Source organism: Carassius auratus, chromosome 10, assembly GCF_003368295.1.
Source record: "Carassius auratus strain Wakin chromosome 10, ASM336829v1, whole genome shotgun sequence".
NCBI classification, from domain to species: Eukaryota; Metazoa; Chordata; class Actinopteri; order Cypriniformes; family Cyprinidae; genus Carassius; species Carassius auratus.
In genome coordinates, this window is record NC_039252.1 from 12,381,475 (window position 1) to 12,403,037 (window position 21,563).

At 38.4% G+C, this 21,563-nt stretch overlaps 1 protein-coding gene across 2 annotated transcripts in view; it reads right to left on the reverse strand.

The window, feature by feature from the left end:
* Positions 1 to 21,563, reverse strand: part of alcama (activated leukocyte cell adhesion molecule a) — a 60,661-nt gene that overhangs the window by 17,138 nt on the left and 21,960 nt on the right. For both annotated transcript variants that reach the window (XM_026273701.1, XM_026273700.1), the window contains exon 2: positions 81 to 187. In XM_026273701.1, coding sequence (XP_026129486.1) covers positions 81 to 187 — 107 coding nt within the window. The remainder of the gene's footprint in view (positions 1 to 80; positions 188 to 21,563) is intronic.

Here is a 21,563-nt window from a genome sequence, read left to right on the forward strand (position 1 = left end):
GAGTAGCTGTATATTGCTTGGCTACCCAGACTGGCTAGCAGGGTAGAGTAAAAGCCCAGATGCTCAGAGAAAAAACTCACGTATTTCCATTTGGTGAAAATAAGGCCATCTGGCTTCTTAGTTCCATCGTTGCATGGCACTACAATGGTCTCACCGTACAGACCTATAACCGTCCCCACACAGCTCCCTGGAAAATACAAGACAAGAACATCCTGTTTTAGATGGCGGGTTGCTTTCAAACGGAGCAGCTGTGAAGCATTGGCAGAATTGACTGTCAAATGCGACACGCGCGTGTACACAAACATCAGGGCATTATCTCAACTCCGAAACAGAGCAACAAGAAATGGGAGGGAGGATAGGCAGCTGAGGTCTTGTTTTGATCATTCCCAAGACATGTGCGCGTTATGCATCTTAATTTTAAATTAGACGCAGATTCTGAAAGCACAAAAGGCACGACTCAACGCAACAGCACCAATGAATTATGTTCACGTGCTGGTTTTTCAACACAAAACCAATCTGGGATTCTCTCATGGGAAGTGCATGTATTTGTAATTGTCTGTGCGTTAGCATGTGCGTTTAAGCATGGAATGAAATGGCAGACGTGGAAGTTGAACACTGTCATCATTCCATTGCCGACAGGACAGCGCTGTTTGTCACTTCTGCCGACGAGCGCCGTTAACATCCTACTGTCTCACGCAGATAAGCGCCGACAATCAGCAACAGTCGATCATAGACTGGAGAGCAGAAACGGTTGGCATTGTGAAATGAATGGTAAGTTTGCGCATAGGACAGGGCCCTTTATTAATGCCTAGTGAGGTTGTCATGGAAACGAGGCCCCATGTTCAGTGGCACGATGGATTTAGGTAAAGCAGTAAAGGGGGTTGAAAGGTCAGGGCTGAAGGGACTTCACGGTCCGCCCACTTCCATCAGCGCTCTGTCTCCAAGAGAGACTAATCAAAGAGTCTGAACAACGAAGGTTCAAATTCTGGTCAACCCGAAGACGAGAGCTGCAGGCAAGCATTCTTCTACACGCAGCCAGCTTTGCCTCCAGGGCAATCGTTCCCCATTTCCACAACTTTTCATTGTGATAGTAGTTTTAATATTGACCAAGTGGCTGCAATGCAGAGGATAAAAGAGCTGATAAACAACATCAGTGATACAGATGCACGCTAGAAAACACATGCATACCAATTCAGCAGAATCGGTCATTTTGAACCACTGAATATAGACTAATCTGCACAGAAACTACATTTCACAGTGCTTTCCAATCTGACTCTACTGTAGATGCAGGAATAGTGGCATTAAATAGCAATCAATAAGCACACAATAGCCGATGTGTTGGCTAAAGTAATATTTCCCCCCCCAAAATGTTTTTCCAAACCTGTGGGATAGCTATTATTTTTTTCTGTTGAACACAAAACAAGAATTTTATCGTTTTTTTTTTTTTTTTTTTTTAAGTAAGCCTGTTTCCACCGCAGAGTAAAAACTTAAAACAGGTAATAGTGGCAAAGTTAAAAGTAAGAATATAAAGTGCTGAATAAAGCAGAAATTGTGAAATATAAATGTGATGTCATTGTACAATTAAAAAGTCGTGTGAGATATAAACTAGCAACTTTAACAATATAAAACGTGAAATAAGTCACATTGTGAGATAAATCGCAATTGTATAACAAACTACAGTTATATAACCACATTGTGCAATATGAAGACACAATCACGCAATACAGTCACATTGTACAATGAAATTGTAAAAAGTTGAAGATGTAAGCTAAGCTGCAAGTTTACACAGCTAGAATCATGCAATAAAAGTGCATATCGTATGATATAAATAATAAAGTCACATCATATGATATCAATTCACAAAAAACATGAGATAGTCTATTTGTAATTGTGATATAAAACGTTGCATTATTATATAACCAAGTCTCATATCATACAAAGTTGCAATTATAAAATCACATATATTTTTTTACTCTTGACACAGAAACAGGCTTCCATACTTTTTTATCCTTTTTGAGGCTTGACAAGACATCTTCGCTACAAACTTAATGGAAAATGTCTACTTCATAATTCCCCTTTTGTGTTCAACAGAAGAAAAAAAAAAAGGAAAAGGAAGTGAGCAAATGATGAAAGAATATAAATTTTTGGTTGAACTATTACTTTAAACATGCTTGGCAGTCTGGCACTCTGACTTCAACAGGTTCTGATAAGTGACAGAAGCAAAACACTTTTTTGCTAAAAGCTCTGAGCCAATAATAAATCCTGTGGAAGAGCTGAGAGGATGACAGCCGAAAAGGACCGGTGTGGAGAGCAATGTGTACATAGCGGGGGTCTAAATGCATCTAAAGACTACTGATTGTTTGGACAGCACACAGGACTTGTGCTAAAATACACCAGGAGCACACAGACACATGATACCTGCACAGGTTGGATAGCACCATAACAACAGACAATCTGCTGGAAGATCCTAACAGTAAATAAAGTCCAGAAAAGGTTTTGTCTAATCCTGAATGCCTGCATGGCTGAAAGAAACAGCTTAAACTAGCCAAAACTGGTTTGCTGGTGTAAGCTGGTATCTCAACCTGGTCAGGCTTGTAATCTAAATAATTTATTTGTGTAAAAAATGTTTTTTTGGTCCTTAAAAATAGGTTTAATTATCTTTGCAGCAAGGCAGTATTAGGGAAAGTAGGCCTGAGTCGCAATGGTCAACTAGTTGTTCAATAACAACTAATGAGATTTTGTTCTGTGTCTTGCTTAAATCATGAGACAGTTTGTTTAAAGCACTGCTGTTTGTAGTGTAGTACAAGCAATACACATAATTACATTCAGTCTCTGGCTGGTGTTGTGTTTCATTGTTTCGCAACAAGCATTGGGCTTTTAAGTTTGTGTCAATGTAAAAATAGACCTGGTTTAAAAAAAAACAAGAACTACTTTAAGAACTGCAGACCAGATAATAATGCTAAACTAAGACCTCACAGTGCATTTGTAAGTAATGTCAGAACAGCACGAGATACCATATAAAATAAAATCTGCAAAACATAAGCTAAAGAATTCTAATGCATAAGGCATTCAAATGCTAAAATGTGTCAAAAAGTCTCTCATGTCTCTGTATAATGAAGGGAAAGTGTTACAGTATGAACATTAAGCGACAGAGCATCAGAGACCAGAGCTATCTAAAGAGAGATATGATGGAACACATCAGACAGATTATAGTTTGAATTTCAGAAATGTCTCACAACCGGTTGCCAACTTATTTAAACAACCTGTGATGACCACATTTATTTGTTCACTGTTAGATCAAGCTGGGTTCTCACAGTCATGGAAAACCTTGTCATGGAAATACTTGGGAATTTTAAAAGCATGATCCCCAGATCTGCAAAAGTCATCAAAATTCAATTAATATTAAAACAAAATATACTTTATATAAAATATTTTAATGGCTATAAATTGCTTTTATAAAATACACTCCCATTCAAAAGTTTGGGATCATTGAGATTTTAAATATGTTTTTTCTTTATTTTGTATTTCTTATGCTAGAAAAACTGTACATTTGTGAAATACTGTTGTAATTTAAAATAACAGTTTTTCATTTTAATGTACTTTAAAATATAATTTATTCCAATGAAGAAAAGCTGAATTTTCAGCATCATTACTCCAGTCTTCAGTGTCACATGATCCTTCAGAAATCATTCTAATAAGCTGATTTTTTTGTCAATTTTGGAAACAGTTGCATCTTGCTATTTTTGAGGACCTGTGATTCTTTGGATTCCTTGATAATTAAAAAGTTAAAAAGAACAGAGTTTATACAAAATATAAAATTTTGTGTTACTATATGCTATTCAAAACTAGGGGTCAATAATTTTTACAGCCTTAATGAGCATAAGAGACTCAAAATCCCAAAATTTTTAACAGGGGTGTCTATATAAAATAATATTTTTTAGAAAAGTCACAGAAATCATTGGTTAAAAGGAGTGGAACCCCAATATCACACAGCTTTAGCTAAAGCTGGACGAACAAAACCAAACCAACAAGGAGAATTTGTTTTCTGTCAGAACAATCAAGCCTCAAAGCGGAGCGATTTGATCCAAATCAAACTCTCTGCAAGAAAATGTTTTCATGGCAAAACTTGTCTCCCTGGGACATTGGGCCATTCAAAGAATAGGTCAGTCTCTTCAAAAGCATTTCCTATTTTGCAGAATGCAATGTTGCTGAGATAATACTGAAGTCCTGAAGATGTTTGAATGCATACACATCTGCAATCCCAACATCAATAAAACCTAATACTTGTTTATAGTATTTGGTGGACAAAAAAAAATCTCTTCTGCGTGTTTTTATTCAAAGAGAATAATGTTTGGCCAGTGCAAGTGCTTTGGGCGGCATCAGGAGCGGGAGAGATGATTCACTGTGTCTGAAGTGCTTTTATTGTGCTCACCAAACTAATAGTGCTAATATTGGCTGAGCATTCGTACTGTCCTCAGGGTCAACTTGCTCCCACTGGGTCATTTCACAGCAGAATTTAGCCTTATTTCTGGCAATGTTATTCAGATCTTTTGTTCTCGTTTTTGTTAAAAGAGATTCGCACAAATAAATGTGGTTTTCATTCCCATGGTGAACAAGAGGCCTTCTGCTTCAGTCTAAAGAGATCTGACCAGAGAAAACCATTCACTGCCAACAATGTATTGCTTTGCTCTTTATTATTTGATGTTCACTTAAATGAAAATAATGTAATACATTACAATATGATCAGTTAGTAATTATATTCATGTTACAGCAGATTATCGGTAAATGACCGATATCAAGATCTATGATAATTTGTTGAAATAATTGAAAAATGAATTCCTAAAAACTAAAGCCACTTTAAATGATACAAGTGAATGCAGGCATTGCGAGTAAAAAAATATAATATTGAGTGATATGGTACCAATATAGTGTTTTAAAATGTTGTCAAAGCTATTCTTTTTCAGGATTATTTGATGAGTTAAAAAGAACAGCAATTATTTGAAATAGAAATCCTTTGTAACATTATGAAAGTCTTTACTCTATCTTTTGATTAATTTAATGTGTCCTTGCTGACCGCAAACTTCTCAAAAGTAATGTACAGCCTTTATGCCTTTTAAATAAAGGTCAAATGTGTTCATCAGCATAAAAGTTTTTGGTGTTGTATTAAAATCGGAGTTGATAATTGTGGAATTCTGGTATTGTGACCATGCTAATTATCTCAGCCCGCCGATCTCGGCACTAGAGCTTGACAGCTGGAATACTCTGCGCTCTCCGGTTCCTCTAAATCAGCTCCAAGGATTCCGAAACCCCTCACAGAGAACAGCAATGCTAGGAGAGTGGGAGGTAAAAGAACTGGCACTGGGGAAATCAATGCCTTCTCCGCTTCGCTCTGCAGCCTGCGATTCATCAAACGGCGCCTGCCGTGCCCATGATCAAACCCAAACATATTAGCAGCTAAACACGAGAGCAGATTGAAGGAGCTTCTCACAAGCACTCAGTGTTTATCTTACTCTGCTTGCGCTCAAACAGACCGTCGAAAGAGCTTTTGGCACCGCCTCATAACTTCAACATTCCCCTTAATTTAAAACCTGCTGGGCATAAAGCCACGCTGGATACGACTAGACAGTTTCCCCATTCTCTGCCAACCATCAGAATGCGTTGACGTCAGATACGCTTCTGTGATTGTAAAATGTCCTATAAATCTAGAGCTTTACGCTACAGTTCTTCAGCCTGTCTAGAGAGACCTGGGTCGACTTCATGCTGGCGAAAGATCAGAGCATGGTAAACTGGTAATGATCACATGCACCTTAATTTGGCAACCACTCCAAAACAACACAAACTCACCAAAATAGGCAAGTTCAATTCGGTCCATTTGAGAAATGTAGTATTTAGTTGTTGTTTATCTGTGCGATGTTAAGAGGGTTTGGAGGTGGAGATGGAACAGTATTTTTAATTGTTGGTTTATGTGTCAGATCAGATATATATTTTAATATGAAGGAAAGGTCATAAACTGTATTAACAAAACCCAGTTGGTACACTCGGTATATCAAAACTAAGGAAAAACATTCATCTCAATGTCGTCAACTTGTGTTTTTTGGTTTGAATACATTGAATTTTAATATTTGTTTATTGCACACTATATAAACACACTCAATGTTGAAGACGGTTGCTGCTCTGACTGAAATTACAGCTAAAATTACTTTCTCGTCTACTTAAGCATCCTAGGGATTTTTTTTCTTGCCATTGTTTCCTGTGGCTTTCTCACTTCGGGTTGTTAGTTATCGTTTTCTTTTCTTTGTTTATTTTTTTTTTTCATTTCATAAAGCTCCTTGGCAGCAATGGGTAAAACTTTAAAAACACTATACAACTGAAATTGTATTAAGAATCTTATTCTGGAGTAAGCTGATTGTTTCAATCCGGGATGCCAGTTGCCACCCTTCTCTAACACTTTGACTGCAAGGTATCTCCCAGAATGCCACCCTATTAAATCAGAAATGTACAAAACGACAGCCCTTTTTGTATGTATGCTTATGGCATCTGGACTTTGATAGGTGTAAAACGCTTTGGGAAAAATCAAGTCACAAAATTAATGAGTTTTCATTATTGATCATTGCTGTAATTTCACTCAAGTACTTTGGATCTCCTGCCCGTCTCTTCTAATTACTGCTATATTAGCAGTATAATACCAATTGAAATGTATCTGGAGGCATAAATCTGTGGGAAAAATGTAAAACTGTGCTGAGTTAACACTTTTGTAATGATTGATTTAGTCTCTTGATCATTTGACCAGAAAGACCCACTGCAATGCAGTATATTTTGTATGCTACAACACTGCCAACTTATGTTATTTTTTAAAAATTGATTCGCCGTAGGTTTTACTAACATCAGATTTTGTTTCAGAACTTCAGATATTCACCTATTAAAGTAGCTTTTGTTCAATAATGACATGCATTTAATGTAAAAGTAATGGCATTGGCTGTATTAAGGTTTTGAGGCATCCCCATAGGGAAGCATATTTTTACAGTTCCTAATCTATAAAAACCTGCAGAAAGGTGCTATTGTGGTGTTTTGCTGCCAGCCCTACACTCTAATTGATTTAAGACCTGTCTAATTAAAGGAAAGTGAATGAAATGCATCCAGACCAGTGACTTGATGGAATTAATGAAGCTCCGACTAAAGCCAGTAATTGGTTGGAATTCCATTAGATGTGGATTCCCTCAGATGCACCAGCTGCAAACACGCAGAGCATGTGCTTTTGTACAGAATCACCCAGCATGGCTGCTGAGTATTGACTCCCTGCTAGCTTGAATGATACCTGAATCTACACTGTCTAAGTCTACCTTATGTCTGAAGAACTAGACACACTGCTAGAATAGTCTCATTATATACATATAGTACACACACACAGGCAAAATTATATTTGCAGAAATTATAGTTGCAACACCAATAAACAGTATGAAGGACTTCATTGTGCATGCATGAAAACTGGTCTAAGCATTAACCTAGGCTATGAAGACATATGCACAGCATATAATCCAATATAATGCAACATATTAACTATCTTCTCCATAAAAATCACGCTTACCTGCAGACATACTCTCTAAAAATAAAAAAAATAAAAACTTTTTTTTAGAGAGAAGTGGAGTAAGTGGGATGAGCTCAGTGATCTGAATGTAAAGAAGAACATAATTAACATCAGTATATTCCTAAAGTCTCATTAAGTGTGAGCCAGGCACATTACTACGCATGGAGAGACACGTGAGAAAGACCTGAAGCTTGAATAAATATATTACTACTGATCCCTCATTATAAACAGCCTCCGCAGCGAGACATAACATACCTACAGCAAACCCGACCCCACTTCTAGAAGAAAGATGACTATTTAAAAAGTTCTGCAGAAAGTTCATGATTGAGAATTCAGTGCCTATAGTGTGTTGAGCCTGATCTAGCAGCTAAGGCCCTCTGAGCAGCAGCGTTAATAAAACAGTGTTTGCATTGGAAAGGTGCTTTCATCTCTTCTAATGTTAGTCTGTTCATCTTCTAAATCAAATATTTCTGCCTGCCCAGAGCCATGGATCCACACGAAAATTATGGTGGTATTAACCAATGGAAGAATTCATGTTTTTTTTCAAGGAGGTAAACATTTTCCTGAGGAAAAATCACACAGTAATAGCAGGTCTTTGTGATTTGATCGACTTTGCGCATCCTTCTACATTTTTTTTTTTTGGCCACAAAATATTGGGGACTCCATTATCAGATTCAATGCTTAAAAGATATGACTAATGGCTTGTGTATGGAAAATGTTATATTTTACCATTATTTTTCCAATCAATATATATAGTATATGTTATATTTTATAGAACTTTATTATTATTTTTTATGTTTATGGTAGCAAAAGATATACAATATTATATAGATATAATATATATATATATATATATATATATATATATATATATATATATATATATATATATATATATATATATATATATATATATATATATATACACAAACACACACACACTTATATTTGGTGCCATAGTACCATCCTTTTTATTTGCGGATATCTATATGCATAAAATACCTCAATATTTCTTGATCAATTAGTCTGGCTTTTAGCCCATCACTAATGAGGACTTGCTGAGGTAAAGTCACACCGCTCTGCACCCTTATTAAATATGCTGCCCTAATAACGAAGGTACCCCATCCCTCTGTAAACCATATGCCCATCAACACCAGTCCAGGTCCGTGCCACCATCTGTTCTGTCTCATCAGCAACTGGTAGTTTGTTCAGTTTAATTGAGGGATTTGTCCAGTGCATCTGCACAACCCCCCCCCAAAAAAGAGTCATTGCCAAATCAATGGTCACCCATCCAACAAGTAAAAAAGTGGATAATTACCACTTTACTTTGACTGGAAACATGCTTTTGTCCATTTTTTACCTCATTCCTCACTATTTTGTTAAGCTAGCTATTATTCCATCTCTAAAATGGCATTAAGCAGCAGTGCTCTTTGCCGTCAACGGTACACTGACAGCGATGGTCATGCATAAAGTAGCTGGTTTAGCGAGCCTTGTCAGGAGAGTGTTAGCATTAGATAGGCGTGGATGTAATCATCTTTTTGATGGGCGACAGCAATTACAGTGCAGGGAAAGAGCATTGTCAAAGGGGCTATTTGTTCAACTCCCTTTACTCTCTCATCCTCTCTCCCACTTCCCTTTCAATGTCCGTACTTCAGCTGGGATCGGCCGGCCCTAAAGACTGCAATGCAGCTACAGAGATGTTTGAACTGAGATGAACTGAGAGTCTCTCTCAACAAATTAGCCATATGGTATTAGCTATTGAAATGTTTTCCCTATTGGAAAATCCATCCATTGTGGGTAGCAAATCCATGGTAACTATATAGAAATACTGTATATTTGTATACATGTTCCAATCTTGGACCAAACACCAGCTCAGACTGCATAAGAACAGATAAAAACCAGTTTTAAGTTACCAACTTAAACTATATTTTCCAGATTTCCAGATTGTTTTGCATGGTTTCTAAGGAGTTCTGAATGGTTACACGAAAACAAGTATGCATTAACTGAAACCTCTTTTCAACTTGTGAAGGCTTTCTAGAATTGGTTCATGTTGGTTAGTGCTGGTTTGCCTGTCTTTCTCTCTGGTAAAACTGGTTGATCATGGAACTGGTTTAGCTAGTTAAGAAGTCTGGTGGCAACATCAGCAAACCTGCAATATCTTTTCAGCAGGGCATAGCTCTGTGACTTTCCTCTAAGAACTGAGCAAATATTTGCTCTGAGGACCATAAGCAAAGCTCCGTTCAGTATCAGGGCCAGTTCTCTGGAAGCAGTAGATGTGTTTGATTATGTTCCAATAAATTTGCAGCCTCATAAGAGTTGAATTGACCACCTCACAGTACCTCTGTGTACTGTTTTCAGTAAGACGTATGGAAAAACACACATTCAAGAATCACAGCACACAGCAATAATTGGCCTTCCCCCACTACTAGCACAAGACGGCGGTTAATGACATTTGCTGTTGAGGAACATCGCCTACAGCGGTCTAATAAACACCATCTAAAATGACTTCATCCCGTACTGACAAGAGGAAATCTGCTTTTGGCAGAGCTCCGTCCATTCTATTAACTTAACTCTGCTTTTTCAACAAGCCCTTCCATTAGCCTAAAACCATCATGCTGTCAACATAATATCTCTCGTTTCTGACTAACCACATGAAATAATAATGAGGGAAGTGGGGAGAGAGATTAAGACTCTGATGGGCTTCCTGTGGATGAAGACACTCTAATAGCAATGCCCAACTATGTACTAAAAGAGTTCCTGTCCATCACGGCATGTCTGAGCATGAGGCAAGAAAGTAAACGATCGGTAAATTAACTGATCCAGAGAAGTTTGCAGACCGCAGTCTGGCCAAGAACGAGAACAACCCACTTGTAATGCAAATGTGAACTGGGGATCAATGCTCTTCGCCCACTGAATCTGGTCCCCAGTGCTATTAACAAGCAAGAAGTAATTGATTAAGACAGCTGGCACACGCAGAGTAATGAAGCACACAAACACAGGCCGAATTGACTACGTGCTCAGAAGCGAACAGTAGGTACATCGAAAGTGTGCGGCTCAGTCAAGGGCAGTGTCTTTATTAGGGAAGTCTTCATTACACCTCAGGCAGGCGAAGAAATCAGAGCATCTTTTTTACTTATCCTGCTCCTTGTAGAGGGCCTCTGGTGGTCCATGCAGGCTAATTGACCCATCCATGGCCCAGGCTTTCAGGAGCGGACGGGCACAGAGCCTGGAGTGCTAAAATAATTGACTTGATGAAATGAAGAGCAGAAACTCTCAGAGGATAGCTGCCTCATCCATGCACAACCTCTGTCTCTCTCTCCAGCCTTTTAGGTCTGTCGCACCAAGGGAGAATTTTATTTAGTACAGGTCATTTTCATTCTTTTCAGCTATCTGCATGGCAAAGTAAGCAGAAAACTGAAATAAAATTACAAAGAGATGCTTATGTAAAGTTTCTATTGATCATGGCAGCACTTATTGTTGGGTTCACATACAAATGACTCTTAAGGGCCAATTCTTTTTAGTGAATCAAAAACATGAATCATATAAGCTGGTTTGAAGCATTATGAAACACTACGTCTGTTTGTTTACAGAAGTTGCAGAGAGATTTTTTTCATATAAGCTAAATGAATCAGAAATCGAAATCAAATCAAAAGTGTGTGAAACCAAATCAAATCGAATCAGCACTCGCAAGACTGGGAATTGCACCATGCTAATTGTGTTCTACAGATATCTGTCGTTATATGATTTGCATAATTTCTTTAGTGAATCGGGTGGCAAAACAACACATGCATACAAATAAATAGGAGTAACCGTGAACGCAATTTCTTCTATGTGCATTCCCCCCCTGACTGATTAGTGAAGCAAGTCATAGTTGTCTTCTGCAGGGCAGCAAGCTGTTTTCACCTTTAACGCAGAACTGTGCAGGCAGACTGACTCAAGAACCCACTTAAACAAATGCAAGCCCTGCAGAGGGCCATGGAGACCTGCATGTGTCTGACCAGACCTCTTATAATAGACATCAGTATGCACTGAAGTGAAGGTCGAGAGTCTGAGACTGGAACAGGGATACGTGTTATTACTATTAAGGCAGGGGCTTCTTTTGAGAGTATGGTGCTTTTCTAGGCACACAGACATAGCCTGAGGCACTGAGGTGAGGTAGGGCTATGGACCTTTGTCGGTGCATTGCAAGGACACTTTTCATAACTGTGTGAATTTTTAACTGCTGGGAGAAGTGTCTGTTGCTTCCAAACATTCCAGGATGGTGACACAGTTAGACGTGGTATGCTACACGATAGGGCTTGTTACACTATGGGCATCTATTGGATTGATCTCACAAAACCCGCTAAAAAAATTCAGAGGGATGTATTTTTGGTACATATTTTAATCCAATATCAGTTTAAGGAAAATAAACTGTTTTATTGAATAATTATATGATGTGCCAGTTGTAATAACAAGAAGCCCCCAAATGACCATCATTTAAAGACCTTTATGTAGCAGATAAAAGCTCTGAATAGTATTACAAATAGTGGCAGCTTGTCCTTAGAGGCAAAGAAGGCACAGTCAAATTCTGAAAAGGAAAATGAGAAATAATTAATTAACTGTTATTAAAATCACTATTTATTAATTTAATATCTTCATAATGTGGATGTTTTTTGTGACCAATGTAAAACATAAAATATTAAGTCTAAACCCTGGATTTCTTAAATTGCCAAATAAGTGAAATTATATTATATTTATATTGTATTGTATAGTGCATATGCATATATGTGTAATGTAAAAAATCCTTTTAAATCCTCCAGTTCACTAGACTGCTCTAATTTACTATGCCTCCTCTATTTTAAAACCCATCAGCCATCAATGATTACATAATGGATACATTTTGACTACAGGCTCCTTTTTTGTAATCAAATTTGTCTAAACACAATAAGTGATTTTTTTTAATGATTCATAAGTAATCATACTTAATTAACGTTTAATTTACACCTTTAAAAGTACCATTTTTATTTTATTTAAATATAACCACATACAACTCACCATGTTCTCATTATGTGTTTATATATTTCAATGTAAAAGTTGATTGTTATTTATGCACAGAACATTTTTCTTTTTTTGTACAATTTTTTTGTTGTATTACAGTAATGGACATTACATGCATTTTGTTTGGCAGAAAGTGTGGCAATACATAGGTTTAATTTGCTTTTCAGACATTTTTTTTTTGTCCTTTGATTTTAGGGTACACTGTGACCTGGATAGGATTGTAAGATTCACTGGATCACATCTGTAACGCCTGATGTGTATATGCAATGGAAAGAGACAAAGAAAAAGACACACAAAGACAGTTCATCTCTATGCACAGCTTGTGCTTCACTGAACAGGTGGCAGGGAGTGTGAGGTACAGCGACATGGATGTGAAAGGGCGAGAAACACACTATAATTGCCCTAACCACGTTAGAGTCGGTTTCTCAATGGCCCTGCCAGCAACACATGCCCGAAAGGGCTTATCTGGCAGGAAAGATGCAATTTCTGCGTTTTGAACTAACCAAACAGACTTACTCAATACAAGTAAATTACAGAATTTCTATAGGAAAACCTTGAGGGCTGTATAACAGGACAAATTGAGCAAGCTGGGCCAAATGACTATTATAGGAGTCAATACGATTTCTGAGAATTATGAGTACGGTGATAACATTCACTTGTGCAACCTTGGGCACCAGACTCTAGAGAGCCACTCCCATGCAGAAAGAAATCAATGCAAACATTTTTCAGTCGCGCTGCCTTGGGTATCAGGTCTAGGTGTGAGGGAAAAAAGGAGAAGAATATGTAGAGCTGGAATTAAGGGTTGTTTTTGTTCATTGGGCACACAGAGAAAAGAAGAGAGGAACTGTAGCATGCAAGAGAGTGAACGTGCTGAGAAAAATCCATGGGGCTTTTGGACTCTCACAGGGATAAGCATCATCATACAACCAGCTTTCTTCTTCTTCTTCTTCTCCTCCTCCTCTCTCTCTCTCTCTCCTCTCAGTCTGTTGGTGTGTCTCTGTTGGGTGTTTCAGATCAATGCTGGCACTCCCAGTGCTCACTGCTACAGTGCTGTCTGTACTGAGAGATTTCAATCCCATTGATAGCGGAGGTTTGTCTCTGCACTGAGGCATGGGCCAGCATTTTAATCTAGAGGCCACTTTGCAATGCCAAAACACTCTCAAGGGGGCCATTCATTCTGCTTCTGTTTACACCAAACCCAAGTTTCTTCAAGGCTTAAGGAAGTTCTGAACCTTTGCACTCCTTATCATTCGCCATATTTACTATTCAAATGTATTCTAGTCAAATAGCCCTGATATCGGAATTATGCCAATAGGTGTCAAAGGTATACCTCTACAATGAATCCAGATGATGAGAAAAGTTGGATAGGATCTTAAAGTCATATCCAAACTGACCCTATTAACGCTCATAACAGATATTTCTGGTCTTTGAGTCACTGTAATAGAGATCACATCTTTCCGTTCACTCACAGGCAAAACAGTGTGAGCATATTATTTTTTATTTAGTGATTCAGAGCCATTGTAGATGTAGAAATACATTTCAAATTGACAATCTTTATTTATAGCATGCTGTTTAAAACAAAACGGAGGTATTTTAGGAGGCTTACAATTTCAAAAGTGCAAAAGAAAGCAGCCAAGGTAATTATGGACAGCATATTAATCAGACCTTTCTGGGAAGAGTTATTTACCAGAACAAAAACAATTTGCATAGTTTGAAGTCTGGTTAGAGTTATTCCTTTATACTACCAAAGGATTTTTAGTTGTCTCGAAGGGGTTCTGCACTCTTACAATCTTAAATTCAACTGTAGTAAAAGGTGAAAAAAAGCATCAAACTCTTTATCCATAATTTAAAAGAAAAATACTGCAAGTGAAATTGGATGAGGAAGCAACATACAAAGCAAGTGAATTATAAAAAATACTTCATAGAGCATTACTTGAATAGTTGTGCAATTATCCATCAGCCACAAGCATTTGTGGTAGTGGCTAGGTGACACATAGGAAATGTCACTGCAAATGAAAGGTTTAAAAAGGTAAAAAAAAAAATCTTGAATGCTGAAATGTCAAGGATTGCTGTTCAGCTCTCTAACTTTTCAGTAACACATAAACAACGCTCTGAACTATGACACACTCACACGCTCACACACTCGCTCTGAAAGTCACAAAAGTTCTCTCCTGAATTTATCAAAGTTCTCATTCAGGGAAAACAATTTGACATAGAACTCCCTTTGCCACAACAAAACAAAAATCCAATTATCATAGCATTGGAACACAACAGCGCCAAACGCAGAGACTGAAACAGTCACACGGAGGAACAAAAAAGAAAAAAGCAAATTAACTGAGCATTGTGCGTCAGCCTGAAACAGCTCTTATGCCCCATCCCCTCCCTCTACATTTCATTTTGATCTCTTCTTTGCAATGGCAGGTGCAGCTTTTTAAAAAGAATTCCATTTCTCTTATTCAAATGTGGATGCTTTATAATAAAACGAAACAATATTTTTTTAATTTTTAATTGTAATGACTGATGCAATTTGACATAGTATGCAATTGGCTGCAAGCTTAGTTTGCAATCTTTTATGCTCAATATGCTGAAGTGATTACATTCACATTTATGCATTTAGCAGACGCTTTTATCCAAAGCTACTTACAGTGCATTCAGGCTATAATTCTTTTTTTCACCTGTATGATTAATCATGTACTTTAATAGTACTTTAAAAGTTAATGAAATAAAACAATAATTTGTCCATTAAATGTCATTTCTCAAATTAAAGTTCTGCTGAAATGCCTTTTTGACCTCATAAAAATTAAATTCAGTTTGATTGCTTGTAACCTCCACCTCCATTATATCTCCTCTCTCCAATTGGAAATTGACCAAAAAATCATGGTTTCCATGTAAAACATACTCAATGTTGCAGTTACATGCACCACAAAACAGAACAAACAGCAGCATGTGTGCTGTTTTTATAATGTCCCACGTAAGGTCCGTCTTCTGAAACACACAGTGGATGCAACGGCTCACCCTCCACATTTATATGTGGAAAAAGATCCTAGTCCTTAGAAATGTGAAGATCTTTCAAGAGTCAGAGTATTTTTGGAATAAGTCAAAATGGCTCTAGTGATTCTCCTCTCTCCTTTTATCTGCCCTCTTCAGAGAGAAGCACACCACTCTCAGGGCCTAGGAAGAAAATGAAAATGCACGCATACAAACTCACATGTAGGAAAACAAGTGCAGAGTGAAGTAAAGAACATGGTCATGAAAAAAACTGACCATCAGTCACGGAAGGCATGTAAGTGCACTTTGCAATAATTTCTGTAATGCTGTACATTACGAGCATGGTGTGCGGGTTGGAGGGTATCCCTTGGAGGCAGTGAATCACATGCTTCCAGGAAGTCTCAAGAAACCAGTCTTGGTGGTGAGCCTTGCATCGCAATTTGTGTTTGTCTGCCTCCCTTAATGAAATGCTATTAAACCCACTGCAGGGTCATTTGGAAACAACAATGACAACAAAACCTCCCCGTAAGTAAAGACTTGCTGCAGGGCATCATTATGCCCCAATCTCATTTAGTACTGCAGGTACAAAGTGGAATCATTACCCTGCGTCTGTTACACTTCCAATGGAGACTACGGTCCATCTGGAACCTGACACCAAACATCTGAACAGCACAGTGGCCAGATAACAGGGGGTAACAGGCATCCTCCCATTACCGGATCCCTACAGCGACTGTGTGAGCAGATGTTGCTGTTTATATATTCAGGTGTAGGCTCTGATTGACCGCAGTTCAGGCTAAACTCCCCACTGAGCAGTTAGTGCTGCCCCAAAAGGGTAAAAGAAGAATGAAAGAGGAATTAGGATTGGTTCCTGTGGTACACCCTTTGAATTGAGAAAATATGTCACAATCATACATTTTTGCCTGAAGATTAATTGCCATTACCAAGTTAATGCTGTTTTTTCATGTCACTTAGACCAAAGCGTGGCCCTCGCTTTGGCCATTCATAACCCAAAATATCTGTAATATGTCATATATATGCCCAAAGCATGTCTAAAATTTATGTTCCTTAACATTAATTATTTTTTGAACTGTTGTATAAAATCAATATCAAACTCAAATTTCGAATAACTGATATTCGCAACAACAACGCTTGCATGTGATGTTTCATCACTCAACTTTTAAAACAAAAGCAGTGCACTACACATTCACAAAGACATCAGTTAAAAGTCTTTCTCACAGAATTCCACTGTGCTGCATTTCCATTTTTTTTTCTATGTAAAGATGCACTAGATGTACGTGTTTGACTGTTGAGTTTGGGTCTTTTGTGGCGTCTCACTTGAAAATCAAACTTTTCAACTTGTATACATCGCATCTGTTGACTTTGAGTTATTATTTATTTATTTGCAATTTTAGTGTGATTAGAGTGTTCACACTGAAAATTAAACAAATAAAAAGAGAACTTAAAACAGTCAGATGATGAACTTATTTAACCAAAAAAAGTAGAACTGTGTTCACGCACTGTCACATCTTTCCTCACATATTGGAAAGGGAGGAGCTATCAGACTCTGGATGACAAAATTACCTTATAAAATTCACACACTACTAGACTGCTGAGTGCATAGTGCATAGTGTACAGTATGTCTTTGGAACTCTACTATTAGCTCAAATACATGTGCTTCTCACTCAGCCCACAAAGCTAAAAAAATGGATTATGAAAACCTGTGTTTCCACTTAATAGGGCTTTGTGCTATACAGCACGCTCAGGGATACTGCGTCAAGTGAACGCATGCCTCTATTAAAGTCAATGTTCTGTACTGCCAGGTCTTGACACAGCAGAAATCCTTCTCACTTTTGTCAGCGTTCAGATTTCCATAGCCTTATGGAGAGTAGCAGGGTGGGAAAAATCACAGTATATCAAAGCAGAATCCTATTATTAACTGTAAGTGTCTAGTGCCAAAGGCCTCTTTTCCATTCAGCTCCCAACCATAACCAGCAGCGGGAGAGGTGAATGATGACTCTGCTCTCGCAAATCTCTGTGTTTGTTTTACTGGAGTTTCAAGGTCTTCTCAGCGGAGACTGTTTTTCCCTCTGTTCTCCCGTCTCATGCTGGTGAAAGGCCAGCAGTGTGCCTGGAATGGACAACACCCTACAACCCCCGCGCATGATAGCCACAAAAGAAACGTTCCCATGAGAAAAACAGTCATTCGCTCTGAGGTTTCCATTCTGCTGCTCTGTTGCCCATTAGTTGAACTGGGAGGAAGTCATGTTTGAAAGCAGGAAGTGAGGATGGACATGAGTGACAGTGTGAAGATGTTTTAATGGCTGGGGACCATTTAGCAACACAGACTCGGAGAACCGACTGACATGCCTTGTGCTTCTACACACTGGAACCATTTCACACCTGTGGGAGTGTAAACCTTTTAGTGTGAGAGTGTGTGAGAGAGAAGTGTGAGACATGCACCATTAGCGATGTGTGTGTCAGTCACGCTGGCTGAATATCTTGCTGGCGCGTCCAGGAGACACATTCCACTTTTCGACTTTAGATCACAAGCCATGTGTGCAATTTATACGCTGAGTTAAAGGATTATTAAGTTCACCTAGAATGAAATGCCATCATTTACCCACCCTCATGCCATTCCAAACCCGTAAGTCTGTGTTTTATCCGTGGAACACACAAGACGATGAGCTGAAGTTGCAACTACATGACATAAAATAAACTGAAGTACTAAAATTAAAAATTTAATAAAACTAAAGCTAAGCTAAATTATTTTTTAAATTATAAAAAAACAATTTGCAACAAAATTTAAAAAAAATATAACTGAAATTCAAATGAAATTATACATGCTAATTCAAAATATACCGTATTTTCCGGACTATAAGTCACACTTTTTTTCAAAGTTTGGCTGGTCCTGCGACTTACAGTCAGGTGCAACTAATTTATCTAAATTAATTTGACATGAACCGAGATAAATGAACCAAGAGAAAACATTAAAGCGCCCTCTCGTGGCTGTAGACTGTAATGTTTTCTCTTGGTTCTTGGTTCTGAATAAATGCGACTTATAGTCCAGTGCGACTTATATATGTTTTTTTTTCCTTGTCATGGCGTATTTTTGGACTGATGCGACTTATACTCAGGTGCGACTTATAGTACGAAAAATACGTACTATAAGTACATAAATCTAAGATAACTAAGATTCTGTAACACTTTGAGTGTTTATGATATTCTTCAAACCATCAACTTGCCTTTCCACAGAAAAAGGAAACCATACTGGTTTAGAACCACGAGAGGGTGATTTAATGAAGACAACTTTCTTTTTGGGGGGAACTATCCCTTTAAATTTGTGAGCTCTTATCCTTTTTACACATGGCAACTGCAGTCAAAATCCCTGCTGACAGAATCCCTGTGGGGTGAGGGTGGCGATAAAACTTTCCAGAGTCTGTGCAGAACACTCTTCTGAAGTTATTGTGAATGTGCAACTTCTGCGGCGCAAGCCACCTGCCAACTTCAGCTCCAAATCCACCCACGACACTAAAGACATGCAAATGGTGCAATGTTCGCCTAATCTCATTTAGAGAGAAAAGGGTCTCTTGGAGGCCTAGGGGCAATTAGGCTCAACGCTGAAGAAATGACAGCAGATGGTCTTGGGTTTACACCAGAGCCTTACCTGGCTGCCTTTTCCTCCACTACACACAACATTAATTATAAGCTAACACCACTGCCACAGAGATGCCCGAAACGCTGCTTAGCCAAGTCCAACTTTCCAAAAGTTGACTGCAGACTCCTATTCTAATATGATCCGATCCTATTACAGATGCATTCAGTGTCGTCTTAAAAATGGTTCAATACAGTAACACCGAGTTAATTGAAGCCTGTGGACATCTTCTTTCTTGCTTAAGCCCGGTAACAGGCAGAGTTAATGAGGATGACCCCCTCCAGAGTAAGTCTGCTGTGGGCTTAACTTGGCTCCAGGATCTGCTGTGCCGATTTAGCACTCGGTCTTCTACTATCAGACCTCCTTTTGTGTTGTTCACTTTCAGCACAGCCCTAATCCTGACTAAAAGCCCCGATTCTGCTGTAATCCAAGCCAGTGAGTGTGAAGATGTGACAGAGGAAGCCATTGATCTTTGAGTTTACCCAGGGAGCTGGAATAGTTGCTTGTATTAAACCTTCCCTCCGCTCACGGATAGTTTGTATTGTTGGTACACGGAGCTGCATGTATTACTATTAATGTGAAGTATTTGGTGATCTCATCACGTCTGGCCGTGTGTGTGTGTTGACTTGACGAAAGACTGGGAGAGGAAAAAGACAAACTCATGCAAGCAGGTTGAGTCACACACAGAGGTAAGGGTGTAATCGGTATGTGCTGCAACCTGGCAACACTGTCTTACATTTTCTAAAAGCTAAAGTCTATTTACTAGCTGGATCTATTGTTTTGAATAAAGCTTATCATAATTGCTTAAAATCAACCATGAACCTAGCTTTAAAATTAATTTAGGTTTGCTTATCATTTTTATATCATAAATCCGATATTACCTTTGCATCATCAAATGCTCACGTAAAGTGAATCTTAAAAACATAATAAATAAAATTGCAAATCTTAAAAATATAAAAAGACCTTTCAGGAACTTGGAGAATGTCTTCCATTGACTTTGACCCTTGAGAGTCTATAGTTAGAGATTTCAACTGGAACAACAAGGACAGTGGGAATGAAAGGTGAGACTGGTCACATATGATGCTGACATTGTAGAAAGGACCAGTAGTAATATATTATTATTTTATATATTAATATTACTATTGTTGAATATGTATTTTTTATATATTTATAAATATTGTAAATGTAAACTTAAATATTTATATATTTAAAGCATGGTGCACATATTCTATGATTTATGCCCAACAGGTGAGATAGAACAGAACATCCCAACCCCCTGCTAAAGTCCTTCAGGCCCCTACTTGGCGCACCTTGAGAACCCACAGATCAAAGTTCGAGGGGTCAGATAAACAAGCCCTAGCAGCAGGAGTCCCGGGTGAGGCCAGCGGGCGATAGCTGATACTTTTTTGCCTCGCTGCTCAGAGCCACAGCGGGGTCATCCGGAGCCCCTCGACACGCCAGCTGCTTTAGTCATCATTATTGTTCACTGGCTCCTATTCTGTTAAAGGAGTCTAGGAGTCTTCTGGATTGATTTACTGTGTTCTGCTATACATGCCCGTAAGCTATGGAGTGCGGTTGTTACCCTGTAAACCTGAGGGTTAGGCTATATGTATATTGCTTTCGGACAGGAGAAAAATCTGAGACCTGATCACTTCGTTCAGGCCAGAGTTATTACTTTTCTGGGAGAGTAATAAAATTGAACTGCGGTGAAGGACATATTCGTTTGACCCACTCAAAAAAAAATAAATAAAATGTATCACATCACATAACACAATGCATTGAGACTGCCGGATGCTGTTGCTAAGATATAAATCAGGATATTGCACTGTTGCCATACACGGCCAGATAATAAAATCTTGGCTTCTTACTAAAGGATAACAGCAGATAATGGTTCTAGATAGTATCCGGATCCCAACCAGCAGCTGGTCCGATAAAATTGCTGGTTCCCTCAATCATGCTAATACCATTACGGTCTAAGTGGAGAAGTATGTGTATGTTTTTTAGCCTAAAGTCTTAAAGGAACAGACGACCACAAAAGCACAATCCCATTTACACATTCCATTAGCCTTCATTCCCAGCCGTCGCTCACAGTACGGCACCTGAGTACTGAAAAATGGCCCATTTCGTGCCCTCAAAAGAGGTCGTGATCCTCTGTTCTAGCATAGTCTCCACATCTCTGCTGCTGAGATTAATACTTGGCAAAAAATAGTTATTTTTATGGGCACACACACACATATATTCATTGTCTATCATGTTTGAAATCTCCAATAAAGCAGGGTTTCAGCCCGGGGGACGGACCTT